The sequence below is a fragment of the Podarcis erhardii genome (assembly GCF_964252035.2).
Source record: "Podarcis erhardii genome assembly, chromosome: 2".
Classification (NCBI taxonomy): domain Eukaryota; kingdom Metazoa; phylum Chordata; class Lepidosauria; order Squamata; family Lacertidae; genus Podarcis; species Podarcis erhardii.
In genome coordinates, this window is record NC_138498.1 from 2,742,015 (window position 1) to 2,766,194 (window position 24,180).

The following is a 24,180-nucleotide window of genomic DNA, read 5'->3' on the forward strand; positions in this document are numbered from 1 at the left end:
CTGCATTCAGACCTGCAGTGTGGGGACCTCCTCAAGCAAGGGTCTCCTGTGCCTGCTGGGGGTGCAGATGGAGACAGGATTCCTGGTGGAGCATGAAGTGCAGCAGACCAGAAGACACCACTTGGCAGGACCAGGCAAGGGCTAAAAGGACAGGCTTGGATTGCAGACTTGGCCAATCCAGGACTATTGTACCAAAGACTATGTTGAAGCTGTGCTTCTGCGGCCAGTGATGGGTGGAAACAGAGAAAGAAAGAGTAAAATATGGCAGCGAGTGCAGAATCCAGCTTCCTGTAAATCTCAGCTTTCATTTTTTAAAAAAATTAAAAATCAAGTTTCTAGTCTTAATCATTTCAAAGATACTAATGAATTAACATACATATATACTGCATTTTATGCAAGTTTATCAAGGTGATTTACAATGAACATCACAAAAATAAAGAAACAGGGAGTCAATAAAATCTTTAACTAAATTTAGAGAACTGCTAGAATGATTGGAAGTTATAAGCCGCACCCCCTGAAATCTCAGAAGACAAAGGAGATTCTGGCAACAGGAAGCAGCTGCAAATACCTTTTTCAAAGTGCAACCAGAGCAGATTGAGGTAATCAATCTTTCACAGGGGTGGGGGGAAACATTGTGGGTGTGGCCTCTGAGCAGCGGCTGCCAAGGGCCCATCCTCTTCCAAGGGGGGTTGCAAAAGGTGCCACTTTCTCACCCTTGCCCCAGGTACCACCTCCACTGCCTGGCACAACAACCCAAGGGAAAGCACTGCAGCTGCTCAGCTTTCCAAAACTTCCATGGAGATTTTAAAAACAACCAAGCTTTCAAGCACAAAAGGAAAATGAAAATGGCAAAGCACAGAAAAGGTATCAAGGAGCTGTCAAGACCAGCAGCCCAGGAGCAGTGGGAACATCAGAGAATGACAGGGAGAAGCTGAGGGCTTTGGGGAGTGGGAAGAAGACCAGTTAACCAAGGACTGCCAAGGAAAAGTCGGGGTCCTGCATGGCTACGCTGAGCTCACACAGCCAGTTTTGATTTATGGAAATCTGCTTGGAGGGAGAGAGAAAAGGATAAACACTGCAATGCTGCAGACACAAAATGGGCTTTTGATGTGGCTTCCCGGGCGCTGCAGACTGCTGAGATCCAGCCAGCCCACCTAGCTTGCCCCCTTTCCAGTCCTTCACCAGATGGACTCTGTGGGCAGGAAAGCACAGCAGGGAAGGCAGGAATGAGAAGCGCTTTCCCTCTGGTGTGCCAAGCAAAGCATTCCCCTTGAGAAGGGAAGCAAACCATCACCACCACCACCCCATGCACCCAGTTCAGGAAAGGCACGTTCAGTTTCTTCAAAGCTGGGAACTCCAGCATAAGAGCCTGGCACTGACAGGCCAAGGCACAAGCTGGCCACTGGACTTCCTCAATCCTCAAACACTTCATTCCCACCCCCAATCAGACTGCTTAAGTCTGGCTCAGTCCAAGGAGCACTAAAAAGTCCTCCCTATGCAGTGCAAGGAGCACTAAAAAGTCCTCTATAACATTTGGCAGCGGGTGGTATACAGTGCAAGGAGCACTAAAAAGTCCTCCCTATGCAGTGCGCAAGGAGACATGGAGTGCATTTATCTCACCGTTATTCTTATGCAGGACGCGGGTGGCGCTGTGGTCTAAACCACAGAGCCTCTAGGGCTTGGCGATTGGAAGGTCGGCAATTCAAATCCCCGCGACAGGGTGAGCTCCCGTTGCTCAGTCCCTGCTCCTGCCAACCTAGCAGTTCAAACGCATGTCAAGTTCAAGTAGATAAATAGGTAAACGGTGTTTTCGTGCGCTGCTCTGGTTCTCCAGAAGTGGCTTAGTCATGCTGGCCACATGACCTGGAAGCTGTACGCCGGCTCCCTCGGCCAATAAAGCGAGATGAGCGCCGCAACCCCAGAGTCGTCCGTGACTGGACCTAATGGTCAGGGGTCCCTTTATGCTTATGCAAACAACCTCTCTTGCCTGCTTTACCATGGGACTCAAAATGAGCCAGATTTAAGGGTTTTATCCATCACAGGACTATGAAATGCAGTCCATCAGGAGAAGGATCCACACTTGTGGAAAAGAAATTTCTGCCTCCTCTCCTTCTTCTGTGCACCCCTTAAAACTGTTTTGGGGGTTCCTTCTGGAGCAGATTTGGGGAAGAGAGGGAATAGGTTCTGTTGCACCAGTGTAAATCCTTATGCTAACAGAACAAGTGCATTGGATACCAGTTCAGTCTTAGAAGCTTTTTTAAATAATAAAAAAGACAAGAAAAAGAATCCCATTATTTGACCCTGGAACATGTAAAGTTGTAACAGAACTTTTCCGTGCATGTACCAAGTGCATTCTGCACCCCCAACCCATGATAGCCAGTGTGGTGGTGTGCTTAGAGTGCTGGAGGTCAGAGCTCAAATCCACACCCAGCCATGAAGCTCACTGGGTGGCCTTGGGCCAGTTACAGCCTCTCAGCCTAACCCACCTCACAGGGCTGTTGTGGGGATTGCATGCGGAGAGGGAAGAACCACACACACCACCTTGAGCTCCTTGGGAGAAAAATGTGGGATGCACATGCAATAAAAAGCAAGGAAGTCAGGAAAGAGGGCATGCCTTCCAATGAGGGTTGGGCCCTGAGACATTCTTCTGGAAAACATGGCCATCACGTCTTTCCCAAACACCAGAAGCGGTTTTAATACAAAGCAATGATTTCTTCTGCAGCTGAGACAGCCAGCAGATAGATCTATACATCATGCACCAGGAGTGGTGTGGGGAGTGACGGGGGGGCTGGGGGGGCTGCTGCCAGGGCCTTGTCCCCACACCCCCTTCCCTTTGTCGTTAGCAGAGAATTAGTAGGCGGAAGATGCTGAAACACAATCAGGCATTCTCCTCTCGTTTCAAAGGCAACAGCACATCACGGGCGCACATCACGAGCCTCATACATTCAGGCAAAGATTAAAGGAGGGGAAATCATTTGCTTCTCAACCTCTGGTGCACAGATTCTGTTAACTTTTAATGCCTCCCTTTTTCCCTTTTTTAAAAAAACAAACACAAAAACCCCTGTATACCATCCGCTGCCAAATGTTATTTTATGCCTAAAAGCAGGCGTCCTGTGGCAGCATAAATGAGAGCTTCTCTCCCAGACAGATCCAAGAGCTGCTAGGACATCAGCACAGTTGGCTGGGAGGTGGGGCAGGCAGGGCAGAGAGAAAGGGTCAGGGGTTGCATTTGCTCCAGGTCGCATTTAGCTTGCAGAACAATTGACTAGTCAATGGTCTAGTGCAGACATTAAAAACACTTACAGACCATGGTTTAAGACAGGGATGGGGAACCAGCAGCCCTACTTATGGATTCCAGTTCCCATCAGCCCCCAGCCAATGATCAAAATGATGATGATGATTCACAACAGCAGCAGCAGCAGCAGCAGCAGCAGCAGCAAAAACTAAACTTCCAAAGAAGCCCCAAATAATGGCAATTTATTTTAAGATAAATCAGTACATCACAGCTAACTAATTTCAAGGTTGCCATAACAGCGTATTTCAGCCATCAAATAAATGTGTAAGCATACAGGAGTGATGGAAACTAGGTTCCAATAAAATCTAGAGGCCACAGGTTTCCCACCCCTGATTTAAAATAAAGAGCCATCCTAATGAATGAACCTCCCCTCACCGGAGCAATTTCTCACTTCACTTCCCTCCTCAGCGTTCACTTTGGTTCTGTGATGGAGGTGGACCAACACTACCTGTCGCCAGGGTTTTTTTCAGGGGGAACTCGCAAGAACTCACTTCCAGCACCTCTCAGGTAGGTCCCAGCACCTTTCTGGTGGGTGCCACTGCCATTCTAAGAGAACGAGGGATATGTTCACAATGAGTTCCGGCACCTCTTTTTCTAGAAAAATAGCACTGACGATCACTAACACTAACCAGGGTTCTCAGGTGAGCCAAGATTTGAAACTAGGGTTGGGAATGAGTTTACACACCCTACAACTTTGTTTGCTTAGAGGGGGAAGGGAGGGGAGGGCATTGCTTTAAAGATAAAAGAAGAAGCAGACCTAAAGTGCTTATTTGTGAAGCTAGCTCCCATGAATCTGCAGAGAGCCAGTGTTACATCTGTGCTACTAGATGGACTAGCCAGCCAGCTCCATGTGCACAAACACCACTGGAAAAATTCTGTTTTTCAGAGTCACTCTGCATGTTCAAAATTGTCTTACGCCACAGTCCTATGGTGACTGGACCATATCAGGATGTAGGTGTGGGAGAGTTACATCTGAAATCTTTTTAAAAATCATGCACACAAGCCCCATTCTTGACATTCATAAAAAACACTTGTCACACTGCCTCACTACATCAAAATGTTCCCAAAGTTCAACTTGCATCAACTCCTCTGGTTCACACTTAATGTCTGTTCCACAACAGACAAACCCTGGCTTGTTTCTCCAAAGTTGGTTTGTTTTTTGCTCACCTCATGCCCTTCTACTCTGGTGAGCTTCTGGGGTGGGGTAGTCAAACAAATTATGGTTAAGGAAGGGTGCTGGGTTCACACATAGTAAAATGAACCACAGCTCATAAGCCAACAGCAAAGTACAGCATCAGATCATGGTCTGTTGAGAGTAAACATACAATAGTTAAGCTACTGAGCAGAGTTTACACACAGCACTATTTTATACAAACCAGGGGAATTACCTTACAGGTATACCAGCCACGCCTTGCTACAACACCTTGGAAAGGGTGTCCTTCTTCAACAGTCATGGTGGACGTACCGTAGTTTTATACCATGAACTGGGCTGCTTTACTCCTTCCTGCTAGTACACTGGAGGAAAAAAATCATGATTTCTTCATAGTTTTCCTCTGCATAACTAGTATAAAGGTCCTCATTCAATTACAAGGCAAGTTTCTCTATAATCCTTTAAGAGTCTAAGTGGACACCAACCCACGATGGATGGTTCAGCTGGGCTCACCAACACTGCCACCTACAGGCTATGCATCCTATTGACAGGCGGAGAACAAAGAAAAATTTCTCCTGCCTGAAAGAACACACAAAAATAATCTCCACAGCTGAAGATACAGAATTATTATTTCATTTTATTTCTTACATTCTCTTACATTTCTTACATTCTTGATATTCTCCCTTTCTTGCTAGGAGCTGGTGGAAGAGCACATTGTTCCTTCCCTTTCACACTGATCTTCACATCAACCCTTCACAGAAGTTTGGGATGAAAGGTGGCGCAGAGCAGCTTCACAACATTAAAAATGCACACACGTTTTTCCACATGTGGTGGTCCCATAAAGTAATTAAGGAATATTGGGAAACTATATATAAAGAATTTTAAAAGATATTTTATAAAACTTCCCCCAAAACACCTGAGATTTTCCTCTTGGGGATGGTAACCACGGAGGTCCCCCCAAAAACAAGAGAGTTACTATACGCCACAGCCACAGCTAAAACCTCATTGGCACAAAGGTGGAGAACAAATATAGCACCCACTCAGGAAGAGTGGCAGTGTAAAATATTTGCATATGCTGAACTGGCTGGTCTGATGAACAGGATAAGAGAAAATGAAGATAAGGAATATAAGGAGAAGCTGACAATGTTTACTGAATATTTTAAGGACCAGTATAAACAAATACATAGCTTAGCAGGTCTTGAGTAAATCCAGCAGAGTTGAAATAGAGTATTTGATAGATAACAAATTGGATGATTAAAAAGATGTAGGTTACGCGGAGTAGTAGAAAAGCAAAAGGAACCAGGAAAAGGGTGGAAGGGAACTCATTTGGTATATGTATACATGCTGTATTTTGTACAAAGTAGTAAGTGGGATGGGGCGGGGGGAGGGGGAGAGGGTTATGTATGCTCTCTGTTCCTGTTTTTGAAAATGCAAATGAAAAAATAAATGAAAAAATGCACACACACAAAAACAGAAATAAATTAAACTGCTTTTACTTTTATTTTATTGAAATCTAAAACGAGAATCCAGGCAGAAATGAAATTTAAGGGCCGGCCAAATAAACCCCAAGTGTTTAAGGTGATGAAAAGAATTCAGAGATGGGGCTCAAAAGATCTCTGCAGGAAGGGCATCCCATAGCCATAGCACCATCACCCAAACCCTCTGTCCCTTGTGCTCATGAAGGGCTACTGGGAGCGCATGCTTAAAGGTACGGAGGCTCATCTGGCCAGGGCAGCCGATACCACTAAGATTGTCTATCTTCAAGAATCAGTGCCTGGATTTGCTTTCTTTCCTCTTCTCTCCCCACTCTCCCCTTTTTCCTTTCAGGCCATGTCCTTTAATTGTGAGCCTGCAGGCAGAGACCATCTTGCTTTTTACTCAGCATGTTAAAATTGTAAAAACAACCACTCAGCAGCAGCAACAACAACAACAACAACAACAGACTATTGCACAAAGGGAGCAAGTCTACTATGGTTTATCTTAAAGCTGCAGGCAGCAGTTCATGTGAGAGACGATAGTCCCTTAAGTTATTGGCTCCCAGGTATCTCAGGCTTTATAAAGATCAAAGCTAGCACCTGGAATGGTGGCAGATCAGGGCTCAAACCCTCTGGTGCACTTCAGACCAGGCAAATTCCTACACTGAAAGCTGCTCTGTGCAACTAACCATGCGCATAGGCATAAATCAGGCGGTTGATCCCGAGCTTGGAGGCCTGTTCTGCTCCCGCCACAAGCAAGTCCCCTCACCCCTGACCTCACCAATTTTAGTAGCAGCTGCAGAAAGGAGAAGAAATGAAAGTAGGTGGTGGAATGAATGGAGCCCAATGCATAGCTGTCAATGTTTCCCTTTTTCTAAGGGAAATTCCCTTATTCCAAATAGGATTCCTCGCAAGAAAAGGGAAAAGTTGACAGCTATTGCCCAATGCCCTGATGGGGATGCCAGTTGTGCCCCTCCTCAGTCATGAGATTGGTCATTTAATGAGCACAGAAGGGATGGGAACTGCTCTCCTCTGTATATCTGCACATGTCAGAAGAGGAAGGGAGGCTATGTGCTTAGGTGTCTACACACCTGAGTCTGCATGAAAGAGTGGGGGAGGGGTGGGCACATCCATTGCTGTTATGTGGCTGCCAGAAGATTGGCCAAGAGTGAATGCAGCCCTTGGGCCATAAAAGAGTTGCCACCCCTGATGTAGATGGCTGTGTCCCAGCAGTCAAACATCAAAGCCTTGTATTGTGACCATCAACATTCCCAAAGACTAGCTGCTCAGTCTGTTACAGGAGAAACCACCGAGAATCCTGTGTTGTGTTTAATGCTAAATGCTATCGGGGCATAGTTGTTCAAGCACTCAAGCCCACTTTTCGGGTGCATGAAGCGTAAAGCCTGTGCCAGAGCTATGCTATTATCTTTAAAAAGAAAGGACTGGATCACTATAGGCCCTCAATTAAAAAAGAGAGAGCAACATAGGTACACCAGAACCCACAATTAACAACCACACGGGCAACTGTCACATGCAGTGATATTCTAGTCAGCAACCAGCTACTGTGCAGGGATTTTCTCATGACATAAAACAGCCGTGGCCTTTAGGTTGCCTTGAGCAAGTTTCCCTCTCTCTGACCATACGTTCCTAATTTGTGGAACAATTCCCTGTTCCTTTAGGAATGCTGCAATTGCGAAAATGTACAAAAGCGGTAAAGCCTCCTTGCCTTGAATCTAGAGTTGTCATCACCAACATGCTGGTACCTGGGTGCAGAGCCCAGTGGACTTGGAGCAGTTTGGGATGGGAGCCAGCCTAAACGTTATCTGTTCTGATGCTAAAGAAAGAGGTGGATTTGCCCTGCCAGACCTGAAGCTTTATTATGAATCAGCCGCTTTTTGCTGGCTGAGACAATGGCTACTTCTTGAAAACACGGACATTTTGGATCTAGAAGGTTTTAATAATGTCTTTGGGTGGCATGCATATTTGTGGTATGACAAGGTTAAAGCACATAAAGCGTTTAAAAACCATATTGTCAGGAAAGCACTGTTTAATGTCTGGATAAGATATAAGGACTTGCTTGAAAACAAAATGCCAAGCTTCATGATACACGGGCTGCCTTCAGATGTTTCCTAAATGTTATATACTTGCTTATCTCCTTAACATCTGATGGGAGGGCGCTCCACAGGGTGGGAGATGGCGCTCCCTCAGCTCAGCGCACAGTGAGTGCACACCACTGGCACAACTCTAAATCCGCCCCTGCTCCCACCATCCCTGACCACTGACCATGCTTGCTACAGCTGGTGGGAATTGGAGTCCCAACAAAGAGCTGGAGGCTCCACAGGTTCCATCACCCCTACATTCTTCTATGCCTAAAAGCTGCTTGGGGCAGTTTTCTCCCCCCCCCCCCTTGGAAGGCTGCAGCCCATCACCACGAGGGCACTTCACTTTGGCGTAAGCCCCCCTGACTTCAGTGTGAATATTCAAGAGTTATGGTACCTTTCTCTGCAAAACAAAGTCAGTAAGGATCAATATCAAGGCACAGAGTTGTTCCGATTGTCTGATTTTTCAAGGATAAATCTCACAGGTCTGCCAAGTCCTCCTGGGAGCCTTGCCAACAGTCCGCTTAGCTAAGCCGACCAACATACATAAAGCACACAGTTTCACAACCCTCAGCCAAGGCTCAGATTCATTCAGGTTAACGGAGTTTGGTTCTGTTGAATGCTGACAAGAGGCCAAAACACACAGGACTGTGAAAGCTCCTACCACACTAAATCTTTTACTCCTTAAGGCACCACTAGATTCCTTAATAACCTTGGAAGATCCTGTTATCACCTATTACCACTGCTGCAGAAGGGCAACCGCGCTTATCTTGTAGGCATTTGAGCTCAGCGTAGAAATGTCACAGGCTGAACCCATTGCATTTCATGGCCTTTTGGTCCTAGCGTTTCATCATTGTCTTCTCTCCCACCTGCCCATGCAGACATATCTCTTGTTGGCTGTGGAGAACACTTCTCGCATTTGAGGAAGTGACCCCTGCTCCACAAAAGCTTCTGTCACAAAAATAAGTCTGCTAGTCTTTGATGGCAGCCTTCCCCAGCCTGTGGTCCTCCTGGTGCTGTTGGTGGACTGCAAATCCCATTAGCCCCAGCAATTCATAGTCTGGGATGGTGGGAATTGTGGTCCCACATCCAGAGGGCACCAGGTTGGGGAAGTCTGCTTAAAGGGGACTACAACACTCATTGTTGTTCTTGCTGCATCAGACTAACCCAACTACCTCTCTGGATTATTCAGTGCTCTCTATTAAAAAAGAGAAAAAAGTATCCACATCCATTCAGTTTCCATGCAAACCAAGGCTCTTAAGACCTGCAGCATCAGTAATCTGGAACATTGCTACTGTTGAAATCAGACAAGCACCTACAATTCCAGTACTAGATCACCAGGCATTTGTTTCAACAAGCATTTTTCAAGAACTAATTTAATTCCGTGTTGGCTGTTCCTCCTGTGTTTTATGGTGCTGTATTTTTATGATATTTTAATGTTTTTATTGCAAACTGCCATTATTTATTTATTTATTAATCATTACTACTACTTCTACTATTCCAGGCCCAGGACCTCTATCAATATCTTAAAGATCGCTTCTCCCCATGCAAACCGAGCTATGTTGCCCCTCCCAGAGAGGTTTGGAGGGTGGCAACAAGAGAACGGGCCTTTTCTGTGGTGGCTCCTCAAGGGTGGGATGCTCGCCCCAGAGAGGCTCACCTGGTGCCATCATTACATGTGAAAGAGGAATGTTTTTGCCTGGCATGTCTGTCAGTATGCTTTCTATTATGTTTTTACCACTGATGTCCTGTATTTTTTTAAATGTTGTACACTACCCTGGGATCTTTTTTCATAAAGGGTGATATATAGTATGATGATGATGATGATGATGATGATGATGATGATGATGATGATAGTTTATGAATATTCTTATAAATAAAGTAAGTGTTGGTCCAGAAGAAGAAAAACTTCAAAAATTATTATTACTGCAATTAATTTATTAATTGCCTTCTAAACCACTATCTCAAAGCAATTTACCCATAAGACACTTAAAAACATCAAAAACCACAAATACATTTAAAAGAAGACTAAAAGCTGTTTCTATGATTCTAAGTGCACACCTGAGGTAAAAATCCGAAGATGGCAGAGAGCGCCTGTCATCCTGGGTTGGAGAAGCTCACAGTTTGGTCAAATCTCTGGATGGTCCCCTACCAGCTTAGCACATCCTAACTGCAGGGGTTTGGTAGAATACTCAGGCCCACCCAAACTCCACCCCTTGATGACACCAAGTCCCCCCCACCCCAATAAATACGGCATTTGCAGAAGCATAAACCCACTCACAGGAGCGCAGGCATTTAACCAGGTTCTGTGGAAGCATCTTCCCCCCCTTTCCCTACGTGTCTTCAGAGACCTGAGCTCACCAGCAGTGGCATGATTCTTCAGAGCTGACCTGGCTTGGACACTGGAGCTGCACCCTTATTCCAAAGACTTTAAAACAATCTTAACCAGACAGCAGCAGCACTCAAAAGATAAATCAGAGGCTCAAAGACAGCACAGTACATCTGAAGCTGCCTTATACTGAATCAGACCATTGGTTCAGCCACCTTAGTATTGGCTACACTGCCAACTGGGCTCCCTGTCTTCAGCTGGTGGGTCAGGCCCCACAGCTGGACCACAGCTTGATCTAAAGTGGGTCACAAAAGCAGGACCAGCACCACTCTCATCACTAGACAAAGATATGGTGAAAAAGAAAGAAATTTACACTTTAAAATACATGTCAAATTTGCAAGCCTGAATAGGCTTGTTTAAACAAAAGAAACGCCATCGCATCAGGAGGTCCATTCCATACGATGTACAAATCAAGCCTTAGTGTGGCAGCACCTGCCCTTTGGAACTCCCTGCCACTACACAGCAGGCAAGAACCATGTCTAAAGTCTTTTCAGCACCTACTGAAAACCGTTTTCAACAAGCCATTTAAGAGGAGGGTTTTTTTTAATCCCATCTGTATCTGTATTGAATTTGGAATCATTTTAAATCTGTTTTTTAATGTTGATGTTTTTATTATCCTTTTGTTGTTCATCATCACTTTGGGATATTTCATGGGAACCGATTCATAAATGAAATGAAATAAATATAAGTGGCAATCGACATTCATTCCTTTGGGGAAAAGTAAAATACTGCACTTGGAGGGAATGTTATGACGATGCTGAAAGCTGCCCACTATGCTTAATGCTGACTGATCTGACCATCAACAGGGCAAACAAGCAAATTGAAGTCAATACATTTTCCGTGGATTATTCTTGGGGTGCAAAATGCACATCAAATCCTAAGAGGCCCAGCACTCCAAGCGCTCCCCCCCCCCCACACACACCTGTTTACCATAAAGCAGACATTTAGCTTAAGGTTACCACATGTCCCCAGATTTACAAATCAGTCCCCTGACAAAATCCATCCATTCTGACTGAAGTTGAAAAGTGTCCCCGGATTCATTGAAAGAAATCTGGTAACCTTAATTTAGCTAGTTAACTATACCTAGGCGAACTAACCTGATTTCTCAGGAGTGACTGCAGAGGTCACTGGCAACTGCAAACCTCATATCATATTAAGACAAATTTTGTCTGCCTCCAACCTCCTCTGAGCCAGGGGAAAGAAAGGCTCAAGCGCCATTAAGAGTTTCAAAAGCCAAACACAGTTGTGCATTTGAACACAGGCACCTACTGACAGCCGATTTAAATGGGACTCTGAATGTAGCCAAGATGCACGGTGATGGATTCATTATTCAAGCAACTGAAAGAAAATTCACAGATTCATCATCCACCTTAAGGGAAAGCTGAGCAAACGACAGATGAGCCATGCACAGCTCTGCCATCCAGCCTGCTAGAATAAGCATCATGTCAAACCACACCTGGCTGTGTGATGAGGGGACTGTAGGAATCAACCTTGAGTCAAAATCATAAGAGATGTCAAACATTGACTGGACCTAAATCTTAAAGACACCTCTCCAGTGCTTCAGCCAAGCCTTTCCCAATCATCCTACCTAGAAGCTTCTGATGCTGCAGCTAGGAATGAAACGTATGCCTCTCACCCTTCCTTTTTTAAAAAAGAGATGCATTAAAACACTTATTTTATTGTTTTCAGGATGAACAAACATGCTACATCTTGCCAAATAAATACTTCTTGTGATACAGATTGTTTTCCCCATTTTATACACACACAAATGCACACACAGCTTTTCTGAAATCCAGCTGGATTTTAGCTTGTTGGTGTCTCTGGTAACTTACATCATGGATGCTGGCTCCTATTATAGATGTGTGTTCTGCATTATTTTATTAAAACTTTTGCTACAAATTTGTTATGGCCTTTGGCTAGAACAATAAACTCATATGTACGGTGTATGAATGTATGTAAAAATATTTTTTCATACATGCCAATGAGAAGTAGGCAGTTTGTATCTGTTTTCCTTTCTAAGGGCATACGAAATAAAACTGAACCATGTTCTTGGGCCAATCACTCTGCCTGTCTCTCTGCTCAGCCTACTTTACAGGGCTCTTGAGAGGATAAGCAGGGAAACAACCTACATCAATTTGAGCTCCTTAGAGAAACAGCTGAATATAAATGCCATTTAATATATACAGTAATACCACTGGTTACGAACCGTCCTCCTTGCGAACGCTTCGGGTTATGAGCTCTGCTAACCCGGAAGTAGATGCGAGTGGAAACCGTGCACACAGCGGGAGGCGCCATTAGCAAAAGTGTGCCTCAGGATAAGAACAGTTTTGAGTTGAGAACGGACCTCCGGAACGAATTAAGTTCGTTACCAGAGGTACCACTGTACACCCTTTCTGGACCTTATTGTTCTGATTCTTTTCTGCCCCTCCATGCTTTTTAGATCTGTGCACTTTTCCTCCACTGGATGTTAAATTCTGTTTTTGGTGATGCCGTGTAGCTGATTATACTCTTTGACTTGCCGTTGATGAGAAATTTATGTTGTTGCTTTTTTATATTGATAGCTGAATGACTGCTATGTTTTTCTTTTTCTTTTTTTTCTTTTTTTAAAGTTTTATCCTTGTGAGCCACCCAGAGAATGCTGCTTTTGGGTGCCATACAAATGTTGCAAATAAAAATAAATAAAACAGATCATTCTGCTGTGGGAAACACGCGGCACAACTCATGCTGCATGCTGCTCCAGAAAACATAAGAATTCAGGAAGGGAAACATGGAAGAGGGCAGGGTCATGAAAGACCCTATGTGAGCATCAGCAGTCAAATCAGGGAAGGGGAGATTTCAGCATGATTTCCAGATGATGTTTGAGAAAAGATTTGGGAAGGAAGGGTTGCAGCTCAGGGGCAGAGCATCAGCTGTGCAGGCAGAAGGCCCTGATTTCAATCCCTGGCATTTCCTGGTAAGTAGAGACCCTTCTCTGAAACCCTGGAGAGCTGTCACCAATCAATATAAACACTACAGAGCTAAATGGACCAATGGTCTGATTCAGTATAAAGCAGCTTCCTGCATTCCTTGGCTCCCTATACCACTTCCTTCTCTCCCCTTTCAGGGCTCCCAGTTCCTCCAAGGCCCTATAAACATACACCGACAGTGGCATGAAACTGTAATGCAGTCCCATTACTGGACAGCACCAGTTGCGCAGGTCTTTCCCATTCAGCTTAGGAGAGAAGGAAACAATGGCAATGGGAAGGGGGGAGAGGGGGGGAGGGAGAAGGCAGCAAAAACTCCATGCAAGTAAAGACACTAACAAAATATTTTACTTTGATCCCTGCTTCCCCAACCTGATGCCCTCCAGACTCTTTGGATTCCAGTGGTGACAATCATTCCTGACGGTTGACTGTGCTGAGCTGAAGTCCATCTATATCTGGAGGGCACCAGATTGCAAAAAGGCTGCTCCAGGCAGATTGGAAAGTTAACACACACCAAGAAAGAAAGAAAGAAAGAAAGAAAGAAAGAAAGAAAGGAAGGAAGGAAGGAAGGAAGGAAGGAAGGAAGGAAGGATTAGCAAACTATTCCCATCACAAAGCATAAAAACAAAAGCACAAACGAATAGAGAGAGTTAGCAGAAAGCAGCGGAAGCTCAATTATTGTAAAGCATCGCCATAGGCGAAGCAAAACAAGAGTGACTACATTTGCATCCTAAACAGTAGAGGGAGAAAAGCACACAGACTGGCATTCTCTCAAGCACTGGATCATCCCATGGGATGAGAATGCAGCTCCCATAACCCTGCTTATGTCTTTTGCTTTTGAAGCTTATGTCACTTCAAAAAAATCTAGGAAGGGGACAGACAGGTAAGTTTTTTAAAGGGTTCAATGTGCTTTGAGAGAGGGTCTGCTTCCCACAGCACACAAACAAGTACCATCCTTCCTAAACGGCCCCTAGCCTCACCTGTCCCTTCACAATTGTCTGAGTATCCCCTAACACATGGGGGGGACAGTCCCAGGTGGTGTAGAGACACATGCAGTCATCACCTGCTGAAACTAAAGGTGAGATACAAAAGCAAACAAACTAACTCCAGTGATGCACCAGCAAGCCGACAATGCCTAAAGGAGAGTATTGGAAGGCTTCTGAAAATGAGAGCCAGACATTGGAAGGGGCTGCTTAACCCTCCCCGCCCCACCCACCCATTCTTCTCTGGTCATTTCACCCTGAAGCTGGGTTTCTTCTGACCTTAGGAGACCACTTTGGACAGAAGATATTGGGGTTTTTATTTTACATTGTGGGGGGGGGGCTTTTGCAAGGAAGAAATCAGCAAGCCAGAGAAAGGTTAAAAACTCCTCTAGTGCCCCTTCCCTGAAAGTGGGGAGGAAAACCCTAAACTCACATCTACATCAGGAGGGAAATGCAGGCTTGGAAGTGGCACATTTCCCTTCCTCTTGTGTAGATCCAGCCTCAGTGAATCCCTGACATTCCCCCACCAATGCATATCTCACCAATGTTTCCTATATTGCCCCTTGCATGTGCTTTACATGACACACACACACACACACAAGCATGGAGGCCAAACAGGGAAGGCTCAGAGAGGGTGGGCACATGTGCCCAAGAGTCAGTGTGGTGCAGTGTCTAGAGTGCTTGACTAACATCTGGGAGAGCCAGGGATCAGACCGCAACTCAGCCTTGAAGCTCTCTGGGTGACTCTGAACCAGTCACAGTCTAACTAACCCCTGGGGAAGGGGAAAACTGTACACACCACCTTGAACTCCTTGGAGGAACGGTGAGCTATACACTGAAATTAATAAATCAGCAATTCTACAGGTTCCCAAGCTGAGGCCTTTCAAAAAGACTGAATGAATGAGAGAAGAAAAAGTCACTATGTGAGAGGGTATGAGTGGGGAAGAGGGGAAGGAAAGAAGGAAGGAAGGGAAGAGGGTCTGCACTAAGTATCATCTGGTTTAAATATTCTTTTTTGAAGTTGCACATCTCAAACAACCCAAAAGATTATCTGTGTGTGTGTATAAAAACTCCAAGTGATATTAGTAAATATCTCCATGACAACACAGCCAGACATCACCTTGTGACATCATCAACAGAATCATGTGAAGTCAACGGTTTTATCATCAGAAATAAATGGTAGGAAAATGAAATGAAGCAGAGGACATTCAAAGGGGAAAAAGATAGGGCATGATGCCATGACGTAGAGCATCAAAAGCATGCTGATGTGTTCACAGCAAATGCCAAAAATGGGTGGTGCTTTTAGACCAGGGATGGGGAACCTGTGCCACTGCAGCTGTTGTTGAACTACAACTCCCATTGCCCCTGAACATTGGCTGTGATGGCTGGGGCTGATGGGCGCTGGAGTCCAACGATATATGGAAGGCCACAGGTTCCCCAGCCCTTCTTTACTCACTCACAAACCACAATAAGGTGTTCAACCCTAATGAAAAATAATTGAGTTTTATGGCCTGAGAGATGCTGGCATTCCAGCACGGTTCACTTGATTATGAAAAGCAACTTATCCACAGACACACTTAGCCCAAGAATTTGTTGACAGTTATAGAAGTGAACTGAGCTCATAGCCCTTTCACACAAAAACCAACTCCTGATTCCCTCACCCTTTCATTTCAGCAGTAAAATTGGGGGAGGAGAGGGAGTCATTTGTTGTTACCATTGTTAGAAATAATTGGAATTTAGAAATCCTCATGAATCTTCTTCTCATCACCCAGGGATCTTAGAGCCTGACTTACCAGAAGCCCACCCCCGACTTACTCTGAGAGCTATACTTAGCAAGCAACACCAACTAGAAGCCCCCAAGACATGTCTGGTCATTGAGCAATGCCAGGCTTAAGGAGAAGCACCAAAAAAAGTAGTATCAATGGCAACTTCTGTTGCCAGCAGGCCATAAAGTCGGGGAGGGGGTTGAGGCACAGGCACCCATCACTTCCCACAGCCTTGGCAATGTGGGCTCCCACCTTTCATCCAATAGGAAACAGCCAAGAGGCACATGCAGGCTTAAGGGAGCTGGAATTTGGAGAAAACTTAGGGCAGACTGAGCTCCAATATGAATGCAATGTGGGTCACCGATACAACATTCACCTCAGCAAGAGTTGCATGTAATTACTGCCTTATCTTAAATGACATGCATTCAGGTATTGGCCCCCAAGGTGACATGCTGAGCATGGCAGCAATCTGTGACTCAGGCAGACCACAGGTGAATTCTTCATGTGTACAAGCTAGCACACACTGTATGGGAACGCACGCATGCACAGATGGAGACGTGCGCAGATCAGTGTTTTGCCATGCCTTGCGTCACAACTGAAATCAGGCCTCCAAATCAAAGGATGTTTACTTTGCGGATAAGCTTGTCTATCCATGGGACATTGCAGGGCTGGAAAGGGGGCAGGAGGGGCATCAACAGACAGCAGAAGCTTCCTCGTGAGAAAAGGCTAATAGAAATGAGGATATTTAGTTTAGAAGACGGGATAAAGGTTTATAATTGCATGTGCATGGCTTGGTGCAAGGGAAGCAGAGAAACAATTTCTCTCTTTCGTATGAGATGTGATCCCACAAATGCTCAGTGAAATGAATGGCTTGTAGAATGAGGGGGGAAAGCAACTTGATGGGTGTAAGGAGGATGCTAAAGGGGGGAAATTAAATGGTCTGTGGACACCAATGTGGCCGTCAAAATTCAGAGCCCACTGTGAAAGAAAAACAAACACCACTGACAATCACTCCACATGTTTACTGCATCCTGTCTAATTTGGCCTCCAGACCACAGGCGGGTGGGCACATCTGTGTGCCAAGAAAAGCCCCTTGCACACAGAAAACTAGCATGTCCAGCCTGGCTTTCTCCCTGACATGCTGATTTTCTATGTGCAGGAATCTTTTCCCCCCTCTGTGGGTAAGGAAGCAGTCAATCCTGTGAGTTCCCACCTGCAGCAGTACTGGCCAGACACATTTTCCAGCTCCGTGGGAATAAGGTCCCTGCCTGCCATATGAAACACGGAGCCCATTCACACACTGCACAGCAGGAAATCAGAGTTTGCCACCAAGTGTTCACTGCTCAGGGATCGGCAGCAAATCCCACCTCCTGTACAAGTGTCGCCTTCACACCTCAGGTTCTCAGTGCATAGAGAAGAACTGGGCAGACTTTAGCCAAATCTCTAAATCCCAATTTCATTTCCGCTGCTCTGAAGTAGGGACAAGAGCAACTTGTGCAACTTTTTGTGTGGATCAGGGACCCTATGTTTTAATTAGGCTTTTCCCTGTCCTGTTTCAAGGGAGGGACCAAGAGTAGACTATAAATGTATCCTCAGCTGATTTCACTGCAAGGAAGGTAAGTCAGGAAACTAACAGGAAACTCGGATTGAAGGTAAGTCAGGCTAAGATATGAAGCTACCTTCATATGTTAAGTTGGTCCATCTAGCCCTGGTGTCTTCCAAATGATATTGAACTACAGCTCACATCACCCCTAACCGCTGAGCGTGTTAATGGGAGTTGGAGTCCAGCAATGTCAGTTTCCCAAATAATGCTGCCTAGCAGGCAGTTCCTGGCAGAAGTTTCCCCAAAACCTGCTACCTGAACCAACCACTACAGGTACACAGAGGAAGGTGCCTTACATCAGGCCAGCCTATTTGACCATCTAGTACTGTCTACTCTGACTGGCAGTGGCTCTCCAAGCTCACACAGGAAAAGGTCTCTCCCATTACCTGCTACCTGACCATTTAGATGCAGATGCCAGAGACTGATCCTGAGTCTTTCTATATCAGTGTTGGGGAAGCTATGGCCCTCCCAGATGTTGCTGGACTCCAACTTCCACTATCCCTGGGGCTGAACCACAGCTGGGGGGCCACAATCCCTGTTATACTTGCTGAGGAGGTCTTCTACCACTGCGCTATGGTCCCTGTCCCCACGCTCACCCATTTGCCATTTGCATCTCTCTACTACATTGCACCACCATCCAGTTTCATTATAAGAAAACTGCCCAAGCAGGAAAAAATACATTTGCAATTTCCAACACCTTCAAGCTAGACACAGTTTAACCACACCACAGAGCGGGTTTCCTCCCCTCCTTCTTTGAAGCATTATGGATGAATTAAAATGCACCCTTGCTGAGCTGCTGACAGGTGAACATGCTCACCTCCTTTCTACCCTTTGCAAGTGTCGGAGAGGTGTGAATTGGCACTCTGCTCTGCTAAAAGCAAGCTTTAAACATAACATGTTGCAGCCGTGGGATGGCTCCCAGAATAATCCCTGGAGCCTGATTCACAAATTGTCCCCTGGAGTTTAAGCCAGATTCCTAGAGAGCCTGAATGAAAAGGAGAGCCAGAAAACTTAAAGCATGTGGCTGGGCCAGCTATCTGGCCACAGGGCAGCAGCCACACAGGGCACCTTATTTCATTCCTGTTTTCATCCTACTCTTCTTCCAAGGTTCATCAGGGGCCACAACAACCCTGTAAGGTTGGCTAGCCTGAGAGATGACAGCTGGCCAAAGGTGGTCACCCAATGAGTTTCATGGCTGAATGGGGATTTGAACCCTGGCCTCCAAACAGAATCATAGAATTGTAGAGTTGGAAGGGACTCTGAGGGTCATCCAGTCCAGCCCCCTGCAATGCAACAAGCTGGCTCTAGAGTGTTCGCTTGGGAGGGTGGAACAGCCCTATGGAGTGAAGGATGACTTTGTTGGAAGCTGCCATTCGCAAGTCAGACCACTGGGTCCATCAGGCTCAGTACTGTCTACACTGACTGGCAACAGGATTTCACACAAGAGCCTCTCCCAGCCCTGCCTGGCGATGGCCAGGACAGAACCTGGGACCTTCTGCTTGCAAAGCAAGTGTTCTGCCACTGAACTGTGCCTGACATCTCCTTCAGGTGACCAGGTCACATCCAGTTTCATAATTCCAACAACAAAATTCAGCACATGCAAGCACTTAAAGAGATCTAATGTGGGGCAAGATTGCAGAAAGAACACAATCTTAAGCTACTTCATGATTATCCCTTCACTCCCTCAGGAAAGAAAGGACTCTTTTGGAACAGAGCCTGCCTGCAAGGGCAGCTTCAGAAGGAGACCTCTGTGCCTTCAGGTAGCAAGGGAATAAGATGCAAGGGGTTCTGTAGCCAGAAACTGGGACTTTGTATTTACGGAAGCGTCAGATCCCAGCCTGCCTCTTCCAACCAACACAAACCTCTGCACTTGGCCCAATGAATTCGACGTCAGGTTTGCAACAATAAAAAGATGCTTTGGGGGCCACAGATCTCTTTGGTGGCAGGCAGCTAATTTGCAGTGCAATCCTCAGCATATTTACTCTGAAGTAAATTCCACAATAATAATAATGGGTGAGGGGTTATGGTTTTTGTTTGTTACCATGCTGTGTATTTTTTGTGTTTTTATATTGTAAAAATGCTCTGTGCTCCTCAGAGGAAGGGCAGTATAGAAATTCCAATAACAACTCAACGGGGTTTTCTCCCTGGCGAGTTGCACTTAGAATGCAGCATTTTATTCTTGCCACCTACAAGCCATGCAGGACTTGCCCCGATCCCTGGAAATGGTTAGCAATAAAAATGCTTGAAGAGCTTCACATGCACCGTTGTCACAGTGCAATTCTTATGGCAAACTCTGCAAGGCAAGCAGGTCAGGGCTACCATCAGTGGCGTAGTGTGGGTTGTCAGCACCCGGGGCAAGGCAAGTAATTTGCGCCCCCTAACCCTGAGTGAGCCAGGTAGGGGCAGAGAGCTGTGAGTGCGAGCGCGCCCCCCAGATGTTGCACCCGGTGCGGCCGGCCCCCCTGCACCCCCCACGCTACGCCACTGGCTACCATCCCTACATTGCTGGTGGTGGTCAGGCTCAGCAAATCTGGGCTTTGCTAAGGCCCCCTGGTAAGTTCACCACAAAGGCAAGCTTTGAACCCAGAGCTGCCCCATTTGTCGCTCGGTCTCATAACTACCAAGCCACACCAACATGGCCAGCCTAGGAACATAGGAAGCCACCTTGTACTGGCTCGGCCATTGCTCTCTGGCTCAGACTTCTACACCTAGTAGCTGCAGATATTCGCAGCCCTAACTGGAGATGGGAAATTGAACCAAGGACCTTCAGCATTCAAAGCAAGTACACTTATCCCTGAGCTAAGGACCTTCTGCAGAGGATATGGATTTAGGGCATAGTCCAAGGAACCCTCCAGGGACAGCTGAGCAATATCCAAACAGCTGCTAGGGTGGAAGCAGGGGCACAGCCAGGATTTTTGTTAGGGGGGCAGATTTGTATTTTTTTATATTGATTTTGATGGATGGGGGGATTTAGAGGGAATTTCTGCCACCCCTTGGCTACACCCATGGGTAGAAGGTCACAGGTTCAATCCCTGGCATCTCCAGGTTGTTGGTTTTTTTATTGTTTCTCAAGGAACCAGAAAGCAAGCAATGCAATGATCTTCTTCCAGATAAGCACTGCCAGTCACTAGTAGACAACACTGGATAAAATGGATATATACTCTGTTTTGCTGCAGGGTGGCTTCCTCTGTCCCATCCCATGCACTACTGGTTTTCTTCTTGGCCTTTCGGTGCTACTTCCTGCTCTAGATCACCCACTTTTGCATTATTCAAGCACTAAGTCACAGAAAAAGTGGTGTAAACAAGTTCTGTCTGGAACGCATGGCAAGTTTCTAGTCCCCATGGATGCAGCTAAAACAACAACAACCCCCAACCTAGGCAACACAAGCTCACTAAGACTGTTGCACATTGCATGAAGATGACTTCTTCTCACAACATGGAAAGATCAACAAGCGCTGCTGGCGGTTGTGGGGGGGTTCATGGGTTTCCCGACACCAAAGCAGCTGGAGACAGTTCGTCAAATGCTATTAATTGCTGCGGCAAAAAAAAAATAGCCCCCCAGCGGTAAAGCCTGGCAGTTCCCCCATTACAGCGGCAGAAGCACAGCGAGAATTCAACTGCCTAAACTTGTTGGAACAGACGAAAGCTTGAGCGAACCCTGAGCTGAGGAGGATGCACACGTCCCGGTCCAGGGTCTAGAAAACACGGGGCGAGGGGCGAGCGGGACCAGCGCTACTACAAGCCCGGCCAGGCGTCCTCTCCTCCTCCGCCGACCAGGCACCGCAGCAGCAGCAACCCTGCCCTCCAAGCCTGGCATAGTCCTCGCCCCCACCCAGCCCGGGCGCAACGCGCGACTGGTGTCCGGGAGATCGGAGAAGCCTCCGCGGTGCCAAGGGACGCCAGATGGGGAAGATCCGAAAGAATTTGGCGGCGGAGCCAGAGGCAGACAGAAAGGCCCAAGGGGTGCGGGGAGGGGAGCAAGTACATCGGGTTACTCACAGCGCGCGGAGCTTGACCCACATCTTCTTACTGGGGGCGGACTTGAGCTCCAGAGGAGAGGGGCAGCCCTCGGGGGATTCCAGCAGGTCGAGCTGCGGGACCTCCATCGCCGCTGCTTCTGGCACCAGACGGGGAGAAAGAGAGACAAGAAATGGTGAGCCCCGAGAGAGCAAGCGCCTCGATTCCCCTCCCCACCGATCTTCTAGCCCCACTCCCGCGCGTGGGGGGGGGCAGGCAATGCTCTTCCCCCACAAGCAAGCAAGCAAGCAAGCGCGCACCCTCTCCCTGCCTTTGCGCGCTAGCTGGTTACCCCACGTAACCGGGTGGCTTGCTGGGCGCCCGGCGCTGCCTGGAGGACTCGCCGGCCGGGGCTGGTGCGCAAGGAGCGGGGGGCGGGCTCGGGCGAAGCGAGCCGCCTGAATCATCCGTTGTTGGGGGAGCTGCAGCCAATCCCCCCCCCCCCGCGCGCCGGTCTTAATGGCCTCCCTTAACCGAGCGAGCGAGGGAGGGTGGCTTCCCGTGCGATCCCTCCTCCTCCTCGGCCCGGCTCCGGCGATCCACTCTCCTTCCCCCTCTCGGCTCCCACGCGCAGCTCCACAGCGGAGAAGATGAACCGCGCGCGCCTCCTTCCCTCGCTTCTCCGGGGAAGGCAAGCGGGAAAGGCCGCCGAGTCCCGCGCGCCCTGGCAGGTGCCTGCAGGGGAGGCGAGGCGAAGCCAAAATGGCCCCCGCGCTGGCCCACAAAAGCCCGCGACCCCCGCAGCCTCCATCCTCGGCGAAGGCCGCCCTCGCGACCATTACCCGGCTCCAGTCGCCCTCTCTGCCCGGGGAGACCCCTGGGCGGCGGCGGCGGCGACGACGTCCCGGGGAGGAGCAGCCCGGGCGCAGCTGCTGGGGATGGTGATAATGGGGCGGCGGCGGCGGCGGCGGCGGCTGCCTCCTCGGAGCGCATCCGGATTCCGGTGGAAGCGTCGCTGGCAGCGCGCAACTTTCTGCAAGCGGCCAGCAGCAGCGCGGCTCGCCCCTGTTGCTGGCGCGGCGGCGCAGGCAGTGCGGCAGCGGGGAGAGGCTGGGCGAAGGAGGCGGGCCGGGCCGGGCAGCGCAAGGCAGCCAGCCAGCAATTACCCTGGGGCACCGAGTCGCGCACCTGTTTCCTACTCCAGCGCTCCGCTCTGACGAGAGAACCTCTGAGGACGTGCAGAAGCCACCAGGCGGCATTCGGCCTGTGCCAACGTATGCTTAGGAACATAGAAACTTGTAGCCACTAGGACACGCACTATACATCCCACGCCCCCCAAGACTCCTGGAAACTCTAGTTTACCCCTTACAGACCTGCAATTATTGGCACTCTTAACAAACTGCGGTTCCCAGGATTCTTTGGGAAGAGATGTGCTATCAATGTCTGGCTGCTGCACAGCCTTTTACTAAGTCAGCTCCACTGGTCCATCACGCTCCATATTCTCAACATCGGGGATGGGGATAATGGGCATAGCCAGGATTTTTGTTGCGGGGGCGCTAAACCTCAGATTTGTGCTGCTTTTGATTGATTGGGGGGCAGCTTCCCCCCCCCCTTTGGCTAGGCCCATGATGGGGAACCTCAGATCCAGGGGCCAAGTGCCCCTCTCTGTCCAGCTCTCAGAAGTCTCCCCCTGTTCAGGCTTCAAGTCCTCCTTGGGTGTATTGGCCTGACTGAGTTGCGTCCTACAATTTTATGATTCTATGAAATTCCAAACTGCAGGATCTCTTCATGATAGTTGTAGCCAAGCCCATGCAGAGGGGCCGCGGGGAGGAGCAGCTGGGGACCCTGGCCCCAGGCCTCAGAGTCCAACCTTGCCAGGGGGCCCACCAGGGACCAGCTACTTTTTTTGTTTGAGTTTATAACTTTATTTTAACAAAACTCTCACCCCAAGCCAAAGACAAGCTCTGCACAGGCCTGGTCACAGCCACGCAACTCACAGCCACACTGCTTTTTAAGATTATACAGCCTTCTAAGGTTGGGCAATGAGGGACTAAATGAGGGACACGGATGGTGCTGTGGGTTAAGCCACAGAGCCTAGGACTTGCCGATCAGAAGGTTGGCAGTTCGAATCCCTGCGACGGGGTGAGCTCCCGTTGCACGGTCCCTGCTCCTGCCCACCTAGCAGTTCGAAAGCACGTCAAAGTGCAAGTAGATAAACTTGCACTTGCACTTCCCACTCCGGCGGGAAGGTAAACGGCATTTCCGTGTGCTGCTCTGGTTTGCCAGAAGCGGCTTAGTCCTGCTGGCCACATGACCCGGAAGCTGTACACCGGCTCCTTCGGCCAATAAAGCGACATGAGCGCCGCAATCCCAGAGTCGGCCACGACTGGACCTAATGGTCAGGGGTCCCTTTACCTTTTTAAGGTTGGGCAAATGATTTGCTCCAATATTTGCTTTCAGAGCAGCATTTTCCTTTAAGTAACCCTGTCTTTCTCAGAAC

General features: G+C 47.8%; 1 protein-coding gene across 5 annotated transcripts in view; it reads right to left on the reverse strand.

The window, feature by feature from the left end:
- PDE1B (phosphodiesterase 1B) overlaps positions 1 to 22,883 on the reverse strand; it is a 144,168-nt gene extending 121,285 nt beyond the window's left edge. The window contains exons 1-2 of one of the 5 annotated variants that reach the window (XM_081851749.1): positions 22,869 to 22,883; positions 21,723 to 21,840 (exon numbers count right to left, since the gene is read on the reverse strand). In XM_081851749.1, the coding sequence (XP_081707875.1) occupies positions 21,723 to 21,829 (107 nt within the window). In that variant the 5' untranslated portion in view covers positions 21,830 to 21,840; positions 22,869 to 22,883. Of the gene's footprint in view, positions 1 to 21,722; positions 21,841 to 22,032; positions 22,163 to 22,522; positions 22,689 to 22,868 lie in introns of those variants that run through there. The other 4 variants (XM_081851746.1, XM_081851745.1, XM_081851747.1 and 1 more) reach the window with 4 other exon arrangements.
- Positions 22,884 to 24,180: the final 1,297 nt, after the last annotated feature.